The sequence below is a fragment of the Bos indicus x Bos taurus genome, chromosome 13 (assembly GCF_003369695.1).
Source record: "Bos indicus x Bos taurus breed Angus x Brahman F1 hybrid chromosome 13, Bos_hybrid_MaternalHap_v2.0, whole genome shotgun sequence".
Lineage (NCBI taxonomy): Eukaryota > Metazoa > Chordata > Mammalia > Artiodactyla > Bovidae > Bos > Bos indicus x Bos taurus.
Window position 1 is genome coordinate 5,511,858 of NC_040088.1, and position 18,223 is coordinate 5,530,080.

General features: G+C 48.0%; 1 protein-coding gene across 4 annotated transcripts in view; it reads right to left on the reverse strand.

Moving 5' to 3' along the window:
- The window catches only part of SLC9A8 (solute carrier family 9 member A8), a 74,755-nt gene that overhangs the window by 12,615 nt on the left and 43,917 nt on the right, over positions 1–18,223 (reverse strand). For all 4 annotated transcript variants that reach the window (XM_027558292.1, XM_027558295.1, XM_027558294.1 and 1 more), the window contains exons 9-12: positions 13,169–13,307; positions 11,611–11,716; positions 4,697–4,813; positions 1,944–2,026 (exon numbers count right to left, since the gene is read on the reverse strand). In XM_027558292.1, coding sequence (XP_027414093.1) covers positions 1,944–2,026; positions 4,697–4,813; positions 11,611–11,716; positions 13,169–13,307 — 445 coding nt within the window. The remainder of the gene's footprint in view (positions 1–1,943; positions 2,027–4,696; positions 4,814–11,610; positions 11,717–13,168; positions 13,308–18,223) is intronic.

The following is an 18,223-nucleotide window of genomic DNA, read 5'->3' on the forward strand; positions in this document are numbered from 1 at the left end:
GCCAAATCCCCCAAGCCTGGCTCAGTCCCCAGTGCCCACGCCCTTGACTGCTGAGTGAGCCTAAGGTGTTCCATCTGAATGGCACAGGCTACCTCCAGGGGCAGCAGGGCCAGACTGACCAGGTGCTGGGGGGAAACTGAGTCCCCATCCCAGGCACCCACTTCGTTTCTCCTTCCCTCCGGGCCCATGGCTGAGATCGCCATGTCCCTGTCTCACCCTCTGAGGCGAGTCCTCCACCCCCAGGTCTGTGTTCCAGGTGTGACCAAACTGGCCTCTTCCACCCAGTGACCACACTAGAGGCCATCGGACTTGCTGTAAAAGACTTGGGCTCCTGTTCTCTTGTCCTGCGTCTGGAGGACAGATAACAGTAACAAAAGCCATGAGGTTGTGCTGACTAAGGCAGAAGCACCCAGACTGCAAAAAGAAAAACATCTATCTTCCACGGGCTCCTTATCCTCTCTGCCTCAGGTCCCCCATATGCAAATAGGAAGAAGGCCTCACTGGCCTGCACATGGTAGGTGACAGTGATTTAAAAAAAAAAAAAGCTTGCCTCTCAACATCTGGGTCTTGTTAAGTGGAGTTGGTAATAAAAGTTAACTCAGGATGAATTACACGACCTCAACGAGGTGTGCTTTGCAAGTGTCTTAACAGAGGATCTGAAAAGACAATACAGAGACCCAATTCGGGCTGGAGTATGACTCAGCAGGAGGACCTTGGGTTCACATGGAGGGAGCAGAGACTCAGGAGGGCCACGGGCGAGGGGCCTGGGACACGAGGCGAGATGCCTGAACGCTCACCACTGAGGCCACTTTCATCAGATGCCTGAGGGAGCTGGGCCTTTCTTTCAAATGCTGAAACATTTGTTTTTCTCCCGTTTCCCAAATCTGATTTTAATTCAAATCATTAAACTTCTATTTTCCTTTCTTAAAGGCATATCCTAATTCGTCTTCTACTGCCAGTACCCCTCTCCTGTCCAGTTGTAACACTTTCCCAAGTCTACTTAATGGTAAGAATCACTGGGGATGATGATGCTTCAGGATGAATCTCCAGAGGACGGAAGGGCCCTGGAATCTTCACCTTGAACAAGTGTCCAAAGTCACTCTTATAAATGGACATGTAAGAAGGAAACCGTAGTAAGAATTCAGTGTATTCATTATAATCATCCAAAAAATGCAGAAAAGAAAAAGAAAATCATCCCCAGTTTGCCAACCACTGTGAATATTTGGTGTATTTTCTTACAGATTTTTTTTTCTAGGCATACTGCTTTTGCATGGTTATAATCAATTACACATTCAATTCTGAAATCTGCTTTTCCCATCTAACATTAAAACTTGTATTTTATGTGTGTGCACACACGTATGTCCCACTCCACACAGCACGTGGGATCTTAGTTCCCCAACCAGCGATCAAACCCGTGCCCCCTGCAGTGGAAGCATGCGGTCTTAACCACTGGGCTATCAGGGAAGACACAAAAGAACTGATAATTTCTGAAGAAGATTGTAACAATTCAGGGCCTCCCTGGTGGCTCAGATGGTAAAGAATCGCCTGCCAATGCAGCCAGCTTTGATCCCTGGCTCAGAAAAATCCCCTGGAGAAGGAAATGGCAGCCCACTCCAGTTCTTGCCTGGGAAATTCCATGGACAGAAGAGCCTGGCAAGCTACAGTCCATGGGGTTGCAAAGAGTCTGACACGACTTAGCAACTATACAATGCAACAGGTCACGTAAAATTAAAAACCAAGCAAAAATGCTTTTCTTGGGATTTTATTTCACCCTTTCCCATTTATTGTATGTTTATGATTTTTTAACGAAAAGAAACTTGCAACAGAGGTTGTCTATGTAGCTGTTGACTATGACCAGTTAACAGTTACATAAATGAATCCAGAATATGTGGTTATTGATCTACAAATAAGTCATTAAATAAAAAAACAAGGAAAATACTTACTATGCACCAGATGACAAAGGAAATTTCAAACTTGTGAGGGAAACTAAAAATGGACAGGCCAAGAAATGCAAACACACATGTTTCTGAAACAAACCAAAGAATGGATTATTCAGCCTCAACTATTTTCTTCCAAGACAGGATGGGCTCATTATGCAAACAAACATTTCAGAAGTCAATCAGAATCCAGTATAACACTGCTTATTTTCTGGAAAATCCTGGTCAAGCTTGTCCTTTGATTCTCTCTTTTTTTCCCTATCACAACAAGCAACATGTGCTTGCTATGCAGAATCTCCTAATTTAATGAGCCAGCTGTCAAACACCCATGCAAATAAATACTTTCCCACCCAGGGACAAGGATAAATATATGAATCTGTCCATTTGCTGAACACTGTGATTAGCAAGGATCCTGACTGCGGCACAGTGGCAGAAATTCAGAGCAAAGTGGCTGCAGACACCACACGACCCGGGTGAAAGGGCCCTTTGTCAACTTCTTTGCCAGAGCGGACAAAGCCCACTGACTTCACATATTTAATGCCACCACAAGTTTAGAAGGCTTACACCCTGCAGGATTTGCAGGAAGAGATACGTTTCAACTCTTGGCTCCCCTCCACAAATCCAAGAGAAGCTGACATTTACTCTTGCTGTACAAGCAGCCACTTGTGTATTCTAAGAAAAAGCACCTTATAAATTTCCAGCACTAGGCTCCCTGCTTAGATTGTGACATCCTCCAGAAGAGCGCTGGAGCCAGGGAGACAAAGACTCTATTTTAAAAGCTGAACATCATAAAACATCAAGGCTGTTTTAAAACATTTAGCAATGGTATTTTTTTTTTCCTTCTTCAAATGTGTATCCCTTTCGAACAAGTCTACAAGCTGGACAGTATACGTATCCTTCTCCTCCTCGAATATTTTTCTTATCAAATATTTTTGTCACCTTTTGAAATCAGCTCATTTAGAAAACATTCCGATCTAGGTAATGCTGTTCTCTGGTAGCATGAATACAATTATGTGGATAAGTCATGGTTAAAAATGAATCCGTGATGGATATTTAGATTGATTCTATTTCTAGTATTCAGAAAGCTACAACAGGGACTTCCCTGCCGGACCATGGTTGACTCCATGCTTCAAATGCAGGGGCTCAGGTTCCAGGCCTGGTTGGGAACTAGGATCCCATACTTCTGGGCGCACCTCCCTCGATCTTCCCCAAAGAAAAAGCAACTGCAAATACCCCTGTGCACAAGCTAAATTCCTGATGGTAGAATCACTGGGTCCAAAGAACATGTGCCTCTGAAATTCTGACTGATACTGCAAATGACTCTCCTAAAAAGATGGCACCAATGTACATGCCCATCATCAGGGCCTATTTTCTATACATTCATGCCAGAAGTGGGGAATCACCAAATTTAAAATCTGATGGGTTCAAAATAGAATCTGACAGATGTTTTGCTTTACACTTCTTTGTGGTGAGACTCAGAGTCATTGGCCGTGACTTTCCGAGAAGAGTGCTGTGCAAACAATACCCACTGGGCTAGGAAGGGACAGACCAGCTACCAGACTCACTTCTTAGCTACGAGATCGTGCTCAAACCACTGGGCCTGAGCCTCCCTGTCTGTGGAATGAAGTCTCTGTACAGCTTGCCCCTGACCCCTAGCCCATGACAGTGTGGAATTGCCGCTTGGATATGAGACGGCCCTTAGAAATGCCAGGGGTGGTGCTGACGATGACAAGCAGGGGAGTCACTCGGGGCCTTCACTCCCAGGTATAAACTTGGGGGGGTCCAGGTTTCATCAGAGTTCGGTGCCTCACTGAGACTGCTGGAGAGAAATGTCAGTGTGGCCCCGACTCCCTCCTCTAATGCAGGATCGGCCCGACATGTCCTTCAGGAGACTTGTGAACCAAGAAATACTTGGGACATTTTGGGAAATGCTCAAACTCTCTCTCTCGTAGAGATTCACAATGCATGTTAGCTGAAAAGTCTCCCAGTTCGGAAACTTGTTAAACTTTATTTTTTCAAAATACTTATTTATATATTTATTTCTCTGGCTGTGTCAAGTCTCAGCTGTGGCACGTGATCGCCTCACTGCATGGTGCAGGATCCTGAGTTGCGGTGCACGAGCTCTCTAGTTGCGGTGTATCCACTGAGTTGCCGGGCAACATGAAGATCTTAGTTCCTCGACCAGGGATCTCACCCAAGTCCCCTGCGAAAGTGGACTGAACCATTAGGGAAGTCCCTGTTAAACTTTATTTACCCCAGGATTTCCCAAATTCTTTTTTGACTACGGAGTCTTTTTTCATTTTTTGGCCGTACCTCAAAGCATGTGGAACTTCCCCGACCAGGGATCGAACCTCGTCCTGTGTAGTGGAAGCATGGAGTCTTAACCACTGGACCACCACGGAAGTCCCATGGAGTCTTATCAATCTCTTATCAATCTCAGTTCCAAGGAACAGACTTTTGGAAATGTCACTTTCACATATTTTAAATGTACGCATCTCAAATGTTCGTAATTATAGCAGTTCTCATTATTTTCAGTTTTAAAGTTATAGGGTTCAAAAATTCCACCTGTTAGTTATTAGAGCTCTATGGAATGTGTGAAAGCCAGAGGAACTAACACAAAATAAGGGAGTGCGGTATCTGGCCCTGAGGGACTCTGCTGCCTCTTCTGCCAGGGAAGATCTCAAGGGACTCCTAGAACAGAGAAAGGAAGGACAAGCAGCTCTGGGAGGCCCGCACGGGACCGCAGAGGCCGAACTCACCGCACAAGAAGGCCACGGTCCGCAGGGTTTGCTGCATGAGGATCTGGGTGACCGGGGACAGGTTGTGGTGTGTGTAGTGAGACATCACAATGCCGGAGAACAGGATGGCCATGATGCCTGGAGAGGGACAGAGGGGCGAAGCACACAGCCATGAACAGAGCAGAAAAGCACCTGCCATGTGACACGCAATCATGTCTCACACTTCCTACAAGTCCCCGCAGCCTCCAGTATTAGGTGTTTTAAGAAAAAGGAGAAGAAGTAATTCCTGAGGCTTCCCAGAGAAATGTTACGGGCCCAGCTCTCTGGCAGCTTCATTACCAGCTGGGTGATCTTGGGTCAAGTTTCTTTCCCTCCCCAAGCCTCAGTGTTCTCAACTGTACAGTGGGACTAACAGTGCCTGCCCATGGAACTCTTAGGTGGGTAATGAAGAGAAGCCATGTCAAGGGCCCCTCACGAGACCAGGGCGGAGCAGGTGTGAGCCGTCACTGTCATCCGTGGATAGAAGGGGGGCAGGTATCATTCTTGGGGCAGAAAGGGGACATAAGAATCTGGGTATAAAGAATGGGTGGATTTTTACTTTGCTGTACTTTAATTTTTTAAAAAGCATGTATTTATTTGGCTGCATCGGGACTTAGCTGTGGCCCCTAGGACCTTCAGTGCATCGTGTGGACCTTCTGTTGTGGCACACAGACCCTCGAGTTAAGGCACCAGGCTCAGTACTTGCGGTGCATGGGCTCAGTTGCTTAGTGGCATGTGGGGTCTAACTTCCCCAGTCAGGGATCGAGCCCAGGCCTCCTGCATGCAAGGCAGATTCTTAACCACTGGGCCACCGGGGAAGTCCCTGTTGTACTGTGATTTTTGATTTTCCCACCGTCACCATGAATTAACCTTATAATATGAAAAGAATGACATTTTTCTTTTTTTCCTAAGTGACGTGTTTTTTCTTTAACGGTCTCCATAAGAGCATCCACAACTTTTCTTGTGCTCTGAGCATGTGAGTTTCAGCTTCTGTCCACTGCCCTAATCACTGCTGAAGCCACTTAACACAGGCTTTCCTCTCCGTGTTTTCTTGCTGAGGCAGCAGCAAAGAGGCCTTTATTTCATGTAAATAAGCTGAGATTTTTACAAAGCCTTTAAAAAAGCTGCCAAGATACATGAATTCCCAAAGTCTATAAGCAAAAACTTAACTCACTTCTGCCATTTTGTAGAAACAGATTACCAGCTAACTTTCCAGTTAAAAATGAGTGAAAAACAGAACTGCACTGGAGATGTTTCAACCGGTAAGCTTGCTGTATAAATGACACTTTACAAAATATAGGAAAACCCCACTCTTTGTGGCACCGAAAAGGTATTTGCTGGCCAGAGAGAGAGCACAAGCTGGAACATTTCATCCCCTGGCCCTTTTAGGAAAACAGCAAATTCTTGTCTGCTTTTTCCTTTTTGCTCCAAAAGGAGACCGGGCTGGGAAATTCCAGCAACGCTGCCCATGAGCCACACCTGACGAGCTTGGAGAAGGGAGAGGAGAGGGCAGCAGACTTCCTTACTGGCGACTTCAGAGCAATGGCGAGCCTCTGGCAGTCAGAAGCCACTCTGAGCCTCTGCTCCACTAGATAAAGCACGACCTCAACCCTCCGACTGTCCCCTCGATTCATCTGCTCCTCTTGGGAAGTTCCTGCAGGCGAGCACCGGGAGAGCTTCTTTCTGACTCTGCACCCAAACCATGGATGCCACCGGCAACGTGAGGTGACAGAGGGACAGCCCGGAACCACCGCGGCGGGGGGCACGCAGCACAGCTCACTTCGGTTTCTGTGCAACTGTCCCAAGGGTCTCTTTTTCTTCAGCACAATCCAGTGCTAGACAGTTCTGGGTCTGGGCTCTCAAAGGGCTTTGTTTCGCTAGCCAGCTTCAAGAAGGGTTCACTGCAAATTCACTGCAAAGCTGAGACTTCGGGGTTCTTACCCTGAAGGAAAGTCAACCCCAGAGGAGCCTGAACCATGTAAACTGTGAATCACAACCACGTAAATTGTGACAGGAGTGGGCTTGCGCCCATGTTGTCATTCTGCCCACAGACAAAGGCTGTCACAACCCTCGGGAGGCCTGACATTAAATAGTCACTCCAGAAAGCCTCCCACTTGGGCTTCCCTGGTGGCTCTGATGGTAAAGAGTCTGCCTGCAGTGCAGGAGACCTGGATCTGATCTGTGGATCAGGAGGATCCCCTAGAAAAGGGAATGACTACCCACTCCAGTATTCTTGCCTGGAGAATTCCATGGACACAGAAGCCTGGTGGGCTACAGTCCATGGGATTGCAGAGTTGGAGACAAATGAGCGACTAGTAGATGGGGAAACAGTGGAAACAGTGACACTTTATTTTTGGGGGCTCCAAAATCACTGCAGATGGTGATTGCAGCCATGAAATTAAAAGATGCTTACTCCTTGGAAGGAAAGTTATGACCAATCTAGACAGTATATCAAAAAGCAGAGACATTACTTTGCCAACAAAGGTCTGTCTAGTCAAGGCTATGGTTTTTCCAGTAGTCATGAATGGATGTGAGAGTTGGACTATAAAGAAAGCTGAACGCCGAAGAATTGATGCTTTTGGACTGTGGTGTTGGAGAAGACTCTTGAGAGTCCCTAGGACTGCAAGGAAATCCAACCAGTCCAGCCTAAAGGAGGTCAGCCCTGGGATTTCTTTGGGAGGACTGATGTTGAAGCTGAAACTCCAATACTTTGGCCACCTGATGCAAAGAGCTGACTCATTTGAAAAGACCCTGATGCTGGGAAAGATTGAGAGCAGGAGGAGAAGGGGACGACAGAGGATGAGATGGCTGGGTGGTATCACCTACTCAATGGACGTGGGTCTGGGTGGACTCCGGCAGTTGGTGATGGACAGGGAAGCCTGGCGTGCTGTGGTTCATGGGGTCGCAAAGAGTCAGATAAGACTGAGCGACTGAACTGAATTGAGCGCCTAATACTTTGACTTTGCAGAAAGTCCAAGGCTCCAGGAAATCATATCTGACAGCAAAATGTGGAAGCTCCCTTGGGACTGAGGCCACTGCCCCCTGGGAAACAAGGAGACAGGCTCAGTGCACAAAGGGTCAGGCTGGCCCCATGAGTCTGGTGTACTAGGCCAGGGGTTAGAAACCCTAATTCAGGGGCCAGACAATAAAAACAAAGATAAAAACAGTAAGTGGGTGTGTGGCACGTGTAGGGAGAAGGCACAGGCCCATCTGCAAAGGGAAGACAGCAGCTCTGTGGATGGGGACCGAGTGCCGACCAATCTTTGTTTCCTTCTGGTTTTTGAGGGATGCCAGAAAGCTGCTTCTTAGGAAACCTTCCAACGTTTTCCTTCTTTGGCTGCACCGTACAGCCTGTGGATCTAGGTTTCCAACCAGGTATTGAAACCCACACCCCTGCAGTGAAAACACTGGGTCCTAACCACTGGACCTCTAGGAATTCCCAGACATCATCCAACTTTTAATGACATCTACTAACTCAAATGTTTAAAACTTTCTAAACAGATAAACCCCATTTGGGGGCTGAATTTGGACCATATAGAAATGGGCTCTCTGGCCAAGAAAAGGGTGGACAGCCAGCTACGACCCATGCCAATCCAGTCTGGAGTCAGGGGAACTCCCAAGTTCCGGGGACTGAAGGAGAGTCAGGGTCAGCAGTGGGTGCCAAAGCCCCTGGGTCAGCTCGCACGCCCTCCCTAAGCCTGGATGACGTCACCCCCAGAAGACCCTCACCCACTGCAGCTGCTCAAAGATACTGAAGGGGAAGACGGTGCCAGCCGTCTCTGTCCTGGAGATAAAAGACCTGGGAACTTAAAACATGACCTGGAATGAAGAATCCCGATGTGTTCACTTCTTTCAGAAGGCAGCGTTTACAGAAGTGGACCGCAGTGCAGCCAATGATCAGCCTCACAGGAGGGAGGGAGAGAGGGAGGGAGGTGGGAGGAAATCCGTTTCTAGTCTTAGTTAGACCTATGGCTTCGAATGTAATTGAGGACTAAAGGGATTCAAGTCCAAAAGGCAGGAGTTGAAAGAGTATCATGTGTAATTTCTGCTGCACTGACCTTTACTGTGGGTAAAACACACTGCGCTTCCTGAAGGCCAAGGCCGAGTCAAGCCCCAGGCAGTTTTGCTGATGACCCAATCAGAAACATATTGCGCTATAAGATCCGGACTCAGAGGTAAACAGTCAAACAAGACACTCTCCATTCACACCGCCTGCCCACAGGCAACTACTATTAATAGCTGGACGTGCAGACTGCCAGCTCTTTTACCATGTGCTGTCGTAAAGTTTATCTATCTCTAAAAAGTAATAAACAGGGTCATATTACAGATATGGCATGTATTCCTAGCACAGTGGTTTTTAAAAAGTCCCTCAACACTTAGCTTTGCCTGTATAACAGAGTCCCAACTCATTTCCAGGTCTAAGAACCCTGTGTGGGTCAGAGCCTTTGCCCCTCTGGCCCAGACCCAGTCTTCCTGCTCTTCCTGGAGCAAGTCCAGCTTCTCCCACCCCGCCCCCACCACCTGGGACCCTCAGCATCTGCTGCCGACCCACCTTCCCTGGCGCCTCCTGCGGCCTCCCTGGCACCTCCTGCAGCCTCCCTGGCACCTCCTGCAGCCTCCCTGGCGGCCAGCTCCCTCTTGCCACGTGGGTCTCAGCCCCACGGCACCACTTCGAGGACAGCTTCCTGACCCCCCGCCTTGGGATGCTCCTGCCCCCCTGCTGCTCTATTACGTCACTCTGATTTCTCTTTTTCACATCATTTCTTTTTTAAAAAGTTACTGATCTGCGGCTGCACTGGGTCTCTGTTCCTTCGCTTGGGTTTTCTCTACTTGCAGGGAGCGGGGAGGACTCCTCGCTGTGTGCACAGGCTCCAGGTGCTCCGGCTTCAGCAGCTGCAGCTCACAAACCCTAGAGCATCTGGGCTTCAGTAGTTGTGGAACTTGGGCTCAGCAGTTTGCAGCTCACGGGTTCTAGAGCTCGGGTTCAGTAACTGTGGCACACGGGCTTAGCTGCTCTGAGGCACGCAGAATCTTCCTGGACCAGGGACTGAACCCATGTCCCGAGTTACAGGCAGATTCTTACCTACTGCACCACCAGGGAAGTCTGGGGGACACCTGTATTATCATGTCCACTTCAAGTCTGCTGTCTGAGATCACGCAGCTAATGAAAGGTGGGGGTAGGATTCCAACCAGGTCTGTCTGGTGCCCTTAATCGCTGTGTTCTGAACACACACATTTACACAGGGAGAGTGTGCTGTTTGGTGGTCCTGGTGACCTCGGCGACAGGAAGAGCAGAGCACAAGGAGAAAGGGGGGCAGCACTGAAGTCACCCCTCCCGTTGCTGCTTTTACAGTAACAGGCCAATCCCCTCTTCTCTGAAAACCCTGTGTGACAAACATCCCACCCACAGAGCGTGGGCAGAGCCAGCCTGTTACTCAGAGGTGAATGAGCATGTTCTTGGCTTGCATGGGCTCTCTTTGGCCCCATTAGCGTACAGAGCAGAAGTTTCTAAGGAAATGAAACCCCTACAAACAGAAAACACTGCATCTCTGAAGAAAGGACAAGAAAAACATCCCTTCATTTTAATCACAAATTTCCAAAGGATGCATGAAATGTATGTTTGCCAACAGGTACTCAGTGTTCCTCTCAAGGAGGGTGGGACACGATTTAGAAAAACCCATGTAAACACAGTGAGTCACTAGAGCCAAGTGACTCACAGGTAGTATTCATGTAAGAGCCAAAAGATAAGAGAGGCATGGGACGGCAGAGACCGGGATGGAGTTATCCAAGAGAACTGGCTTGGGGTTCAAAACAAAGGAGACCCTGAGGCTCACAAGCTTCGCCAGCGAAAACAGCCAGAGTCCTCTCTCTCCTTCCTCCTTGGCAAGACCTTCTCACAGAGAACCCATGCGTGACACCAGACAGTGACCCGAAGCAAAGAGGATTCTGTTCAACAGCAGAGGAGGAACAGAAAAAAAGTTCAAGAAACCAATAGAAATGTACTAAATTTGATAAAAGCCATAAACTTTACATAAACTATAAACCCATTTGTTCAAGAAATCCCAAGAGGAACATGAGGCAAACTATGTCGAGGCACATCAAAATCAAACTGCCACATACCGATATCAACACGGCTAGCTTTTAAAATTAAACTAAAGTGTTGGTGAGGATGTGAAGCAGCCGAAACTTTCCCATACACTCTGGTGGGAATGCAAAACGGCCCAGTCCTCTGTAAAACGCCTGGCGGTCTCTGATAAAGTAGAGGATACACCTACCGTAAAGCCAGGCAGCTTTACTTCTACCTGTTTATCCAGGATTAACGGACATATACACAGTAACAGTCAAAATCTGGAAAACCCCAAATGTCCTTCGGATGGTGAATGGAAAAAACAGCTCAGTAAGAATGCATAAACTATGGATACAGCAAAAATGTGGTGTCTCTCAAGATTATGATAGCTGAAACAGATAAGTCACAAAAGACTACATACTACATGATTCCCTTCATATGACATTTATATTCTGGAAAAGGCAAAACCACAGTGAAAGAATGCAGATCAGTGGGTGACAGCGCCTGGTGACTGCCCCTGGAAGTCAGACCCCATGCTTTGAGTGAAGGCCTTGCAGAGGGCTTGCTTTGAGAAAGAGGCAACCTTGGAAGAGGTATTTTGATCTCTGCTACAAGATAGCGGTAAAGAGAAAAAGGTGACCACGGGAACACTGAGTCCCTGCACCCAGCCGGGTCTAAATCCAGACTCTCCCTAGAGATCCAGGAAGCCCTGTTCATTGCTCGAGCTCTTCTGAGCTGTGTCGTGTGACTGAGAGCGACCCAAGCGACAGAAGCTCTTTAACCAGGCAGGACAAAGTGCCCCAGCATTTCAACACTCTCCATCACTTACCCGACAGCGAGATCCCTTCTGCGAGCCCATATGGAAGGTAGGCAAAGATGATCATCATGCCAAACTCCAAGGAAGGTGTTTTCCTCAAGTCAATGTGCTTTAGCACGTAAATGACAACTGTCAAGGAAAAAGAACCCAAGGACCCTATGGGTGATCTACAGAAGTCACAAAACCATGACCTTCCAAATAGAAAGGGTAAACACTGGATACAAAGATGTGGGAACACCCAAGGTAACGAGTGAAAAATCTGTCATTACAGACTTTTTCCTCTGTAGGGAGGACTCTTGTTTTAAAGCAGGGAATCTGACAAAATACTGAAAGATGTAAATTCCTGAGACAAGCAACGGGGAACATTAAAGTCACCCAAGTCAATTCATTTGGAAATGCTGACTTGGAGGGCCTGGGAGCAGCGGGGGCAGAGCTGGGCCGGCAGACAGCCCGAGCACAGCCCACTCTGCCAGGTTGCCTCCAGCACTGCGTCCCCCTTCCACGCCTCCTGCTCCATCAAACGAGGTCACTACGGGGTTTCCAGAACCGTGGGCATCAGTGCGCTACTGCAGGACCTTCTCTCCCGTCCCTGGACCTTCATAAACCCACGCTCCTGTGAAAGGAGAGTCTTCTACGTGCTCTACTGTCGTTCGCAGGCCTGTGCTGGCACCCGTCTACTCGGCTTCATTAAGGTAGAGGCTCTCCCTCTCCTCCACCCTTCTAAAGAAAGAGATAAATGCAGAGGAAAATACTGAACTGGAAAAAGTCTTCTTTTCCATTCTGTTTATTGGTACAATATGAGAAGCTGTCAGCCAACTCAACAGCACCTTGAGACTTCTGGACGTAGGAACTGAAGGGAAAATTTAACAGGACAGCAGACACATGTGCCTGTCTGAGGCAGAAGCAGCTCTTCTGGCCGTCTGCGAGACAGACTGCTCGTGGAGGAAGGCCAGGTGGCCATCTATCTCCCTGGCTCAGGCGCACACAGAAATGGTCTGGTGCCTGTTCCTGTCTTAAACACGGCATTTTCTACAGTAATAAAGGTGTCAGCGGCCTTAACGAGTTTCTTTGTTTCTCTGGCTGAAGAGCTTGTGGGTCGTTAAGCCACAAAATCAGTGCAAATAACTTACATGGAGCTCATTTTGAAAGCCTCTTTCCTGATTCATCCAGATAAATACTTTCAGTGGGGTAGAGATTTGCTCAATGACATTTTCAAAGGAAATTAATTTCCAATTTTCTTAATGTGAAAAGTGAGACAGCGGAAAATGAAATTCATCTGAATGCGGTTTTCATACTCTGGGAACTGAGAAGACCCCAAAATCAGACCTGATATTCAACCATGTACATGTTTTTTAAGCTTTGAAAAGTGACATGCTACATTTCACATGTTAAATTTTAAAATCCTTGAGTTTAAAGTGCTCTTCAAACCAAAACTAAGCATAAAAATCCTCCTTAAATATGACTTTAGACTACAATTGGTCCCCTTAAGGAACTGGAGAAAATGATGAGAGATGGATGTAATTAGGAATAATCTTCCTGGCCACGCGTGTTCATCATATTAAAAGGATATCAATGCAGATATTAAGCCAGTGAGGGTGCCGAGTGCCGCGGAGCCAAAGAACATTTTGAGGAAGTAGCCAAGGGCTTGTAAAAACGTCTGCCACCCACTGACATCTGACATATTTTTTCTTGTTAAACCTTCAGCTGTGCTAGGAAATAAAAGAAAAACACAAAGAAGTTAAAATGTTATAGACAAAGTTATCAGAAATTAACTTAGGACTCAAAACTTAACTTCTTGCTTAATCTTTCATTCATTCATTCAATCATTCAACCTGTTAGCCAAACATTTATTTGTTCACCTACTTTGTTCCAGGCACCGTGTTAGTTTCTAAGGGTTTGGAGATGAGAGCAGGTCCCTGCCCTAAGGGAGTGCTGTAGTCTAATAAGGGAGAAAAACAGATGGAGGCACTTTCCTGGTGGACCGGTGGCTAAGACTCCAAGCTCCCAATGCAGGGAACCCGGATTTGATCCCTGGTCAAGGAACTAGATTCAACTAAGAGTTCTCACACCACAAGAAAGATCCCATGAATACAAACTAATACTCAGCATGGCCCAAAAGAAGAAGAAACAGACACACGGACACACAGACGGGAACTAGGGCCACCTCAGTGTCAACTACAAACGGGCGCTTGCCAAGGGCATTTGCCACATGCCTCTGTGCAGACTGAAGCCTGCGCTGCTGGCCTTCAACACACATCCCCTGCATGGACTTCACGGTGGAGAATGCACTTTGTGCTCCAGGGAAACTGGTGGAACAGGTCTTCAGATAGTTATTTACAGGAACTGACTGCATGATCCCAATCCTTGCATCTCCTCGTATCTAGAGCACTAAATCCCTTCATGATGACATCAGCTCCTCGTTAGTAGCAGAAAGCCTTTTGTCAAGTAAGTGCTTGACTGCGCTGAATGCTCCCTTCACCAAAATCATAGAAGCTGACCTTCCCCCCATGCCTCTCTTTTGAGTTTTTTTCCCTCCACTACCTCTTCGGAGCAGTTTCTTGGAGCTGGCTTAGGTGCCGTCTCCCGGGCTGCAGTCCTCATTTTGCTCCAAATAAAACTGAACTCGCAACTCTCAGGCTGTGCATTATTTTCAGTCAACATCAGGAAAGAGCAGAGGAAACACGTGGAGGCATCTAACTCAGACAGGTGGGGCTGTAGAAGCAGGCTCTTTATGACACACGGGCTGGGTTTCGACTTAGGCTAAAGAAGAGTTAGCCAGGTGAAGAAATGAGGGAAGGCACTCAGGGCAGAGGGAATGGCATGTGCGGAGGCATGGAGCCTCCAGGTTAGCAGCACACAGGTGCTGTGCTGTGCCTAGGCGTTCGGCTGTGTCCGACTCTGCGACCCCCAAGGATTGTAGCCCGTCACGCTCCTCTGTCAATGGGATTCTCCAGGCAAGAATACTGGAGTGGGTTGCCATTCCCTCCTCCAGGGGAATCTTACTGACCCAGGAATCAAACCCAGGTCTCTTGCACTGCAGGAGGATTCATTACCGTCTGAGCCACCAGGGAAGCCCAGCAACACGTTGCAATCACTCAGATGACTGTGGATAGAACATAGGAACAGGGTGTGGGGGGAGAGGTCCATGGGGAGGATAATGTTAAGAGGTGAGGCCAGAGCAGCAGACAGGGCGAGACTGTGAAACGCTGTTGATGAACCCAGCTAAGGAGCCGGTCTTTTATTTGGAAGGCCCGGAGGATTCACGGGGAGTGTTTTCAGGATGGAGTGGGGGTGGGGGAGTGGGGCTCCTGTGAGATACAAACCTGAAACTGAGGCTGTGGCATGAAGCCAGGTAGCATGGAGCCGCCTCAAGAAGACATGTCTGTGGGTAAGGCTCAGAGTGGGGATTGGAGGGTATTAGGAGGAAGAACGGAAAGGACTTTCCTCTCACTGTTAGACACCAAGGTAAAATGTCAGCAGCCGTTAAATGCAATTGTTGGTTTCATCCCCAAAGGTAAAACCATTTTACCGTTAAAATATTTATTCTCCTTAAGTATTTTCCTTCTGCTGATTACACCTTCTCTCAAATCCATCCACTTCTCTCCCTCCCTCTGCTATCCTCCTCCAGTCCAGGGCTTCTGCCTCTCTGATCTTTGCATATAAACACCCTGCTCTTTCTAGGAGAACCCAACACTCAGGGGCCTGAATGATCCCTTGAAAACGCATATCTGATCAGGTTACCGTCTGAGTTAGTCATCCAGTCGTGTCCCACTCTTTGCAACCCCAAGGACTGTAGCCCACCAGGCTCCTCTCTGTCCATGGGATTCCAGGCAAGAACACTGGAGTGATTGCCATTCTCTTCTCCAGGGGATCTTCCTGACTCAGGGATCGAACCTGGTATCCTGCATTGCAGGGGGATTCTTTCCTGCTGAGCCACCTGGGAAGCCCTGATCAGGTTATTAGCCCAAGCAAAACCCATCCTCAGTTTACTGCCATGTTTAAGAGGAAACCCAGTCTGACCCTGATCCTCCCCACCACACCTCTCACCTCATTTCCTCCTATTCAGGTCGGGCCCCACCACCACCGGCACCTCCCTGCAGGTCACCTGTCTTTCTTCCTGGGCTCCAGCCAACTCGTTTGTTCTCAGAACCCAGGGTCAGTGAGCCTCCCTCAGGGACATGTGCCTTCACACAGGCTCTCCTGGTGCCTGACCTCCCCTGCACAGCGCGCGGGATAGCGAACCATCCCGTGAGGGCCAGGCCTGTGCCCACCTTACTCACGGCCGTGTGCCCGGGCCTAGGGCAGAACCCAGCACACAGAAGGTACTCAACCAACTTCTGCTGAATCAGTAAACAAAACAAAGACTTGTCTAGAGTAACATTTGGCCTCATTAACCAGTGTTTCATGAACTGGTTTCGTTTTCTTTAAGCGTTTTATTTATTTTTGGCTGTGTGAGCAGGGACTCCTCTCCAGTTGCGGTGTGCGGGCTTCTCACTGTGATGGCTTCTCTTGTTGCAGAGCCTGGGCTCTAGGGTGAGTGGGCTTCAGTAGTTGTGGTGCATGGGCTTGAGTTGCCCTGCAGCATGGGAGATCTTCCCGGACCGGGGATCGAACCCGTGTCCTCTGCATTGGCAGGCGGATTCTTGACCCCTGGACCACCAGGGGAGTCCCGAGTTGGTATAATTTTTTGGTGTGGGGAGGGTTCTTTTTTTTGCTGGCTGTGCTGGGTCTTCGTTGCTGTGGGGCTCTTCTCTAGCTGCACCGAGCTGGGGCGGCCCTCCAGCTGTGGGGCATGGGCTTCTCAGTGCGGAACACCGGCTCTGGGGCACGCAGGCTTCAGCAGTTGTGGCTCCTGGGCTCTAGAGCACGGGCTCAACAGTTGTGGCGCACGGCCTCCCAGACCGTGGATTGAACCTGTGTCTCCTGCAGTGGCGGCACTTTCTTTACCACTGAGCCACCAGGGAATCCCCAAACTGGTATACCTTTAAAACAGGATCATCTCAGGAATTCCCTGGAGGCCCAGTGGCCAGGACTCTGGACTCTCACTGCTGAGGGCCTGGGGCTTGACCCCTGATCAGGGAACTAAAATCCCACAAGCTGTGTGGTACAGCCAATTAAAAAAAAAAAAAGGGCAGGATAATCTCTGATAAAAGGATGGCTTGGTCAGATAACCTCAGCCTTTTGTGGAGATTCACAGCACAATATAACACAGTAAAGGTTTTAAAAAGTCCTGCAGAAAAAGAAAACTAACTTTTCTCACATAAATGTTTTCCAAACTCACTCCAATCGCCCCCATTCCTGTTCTTTCCCAGCAGATCATGGGTTAACATCCCACCCAGGGGAATGCTGGGAACCAACAGGGTTCCCACTGGGGAAGTGCTTTTGAAGGCGAAGGGCACCTCTAGCCTCAAACGACCGACCCACAGATGACCTGAGTAGCGTCCCACCCTCACCCCATTTCATGACCACAGCCAGGGTGCCAGCTGGCGTCACTGCTTTCTTTTCATGCAAAGGAGGCTGAGGGCCAAAGACAGTGGCTAATGGGTGAGGTCACAACAATGGTTAACAGCAGACCCCAGGCCACGGCCAGTGATTTCCCAACTCAGGACAAATGAAGGGAGGATTCAGACCTTTTCTGGCCTGGAGATTTTGTGCATTTTATTTTTCTTCAGGCCATGTTTCTCATACCTTAAAGAATAAAAAGTAATACTGATTCAGGATCCATTTCATGAGCTTTAGCTGCAGCTGGAGAGAACAAAAGGTTTCTACAGCAATTATTTTAAGAATAGACTGTCAAAGTAACAAATCAAAGCTAAAAATAATTAAGCTTAATGAAGAAAACAGAAGACACTTAGCTTTTCTGGCATTTATGAAAGTGAAAACATTAAAAAAAGGGGGTAGTTCATTAACATCTTCAGTTACAAAGATAAATGCATCATCAACGGATCACTTTGAAAACAGTCATTTATGAAGTATACACTTAAAAACAAGATGTGATTCTTCCTTGTAACCAAGGAAAGCTGGACAACACCTCCCTCCTACACGACAAACACAAGGCAGACCTGCCACGCCCCCTCCCCCACCTCCCTCTTCTCCCTGAAAATGCCAACGGGCTCACGGGATAACCGGGATAACCGGCCGAGTCAGAGGCTGACTTAGGTCAGTGACTCCCGCCCCAGCCTGTGTACCAGCATCAGAGGAGGTGAAGGCTGGAAAATGCACGTGGCCCATTGATCCAATTTTGGGAACTGTCATCAGAGGTGATCCTGGCCTTCAAAAGTACTTTTCCAGAAAAAATGTGTGGCTAGGTACAGTGACTCCATCCTTTCTCATTTAAAAAAACAAAGTATCTCCTAAGCTTTGGCCTTTTTTTGTGGCAAAGAGACCTGGAAAAGCTCAAAACTAAGATTCTACCTCAAGAGATTTAGGAAAAAAATAAATCAGAGATAATCAGTTGAGTTTAGCTCCTAATCTATAAAAATAACTCCTGACGTCACCTCCAATTTAGGCAAAATTCTTTTTTTTTAAAGATCATTTACTCATGGCTGCATCAGGTCTTGGCTGTGCACACGGGCTCTTTGCTGCAGTGCGTGTGCTCCTTACAATGTGGGACCTTGGTTCCCTG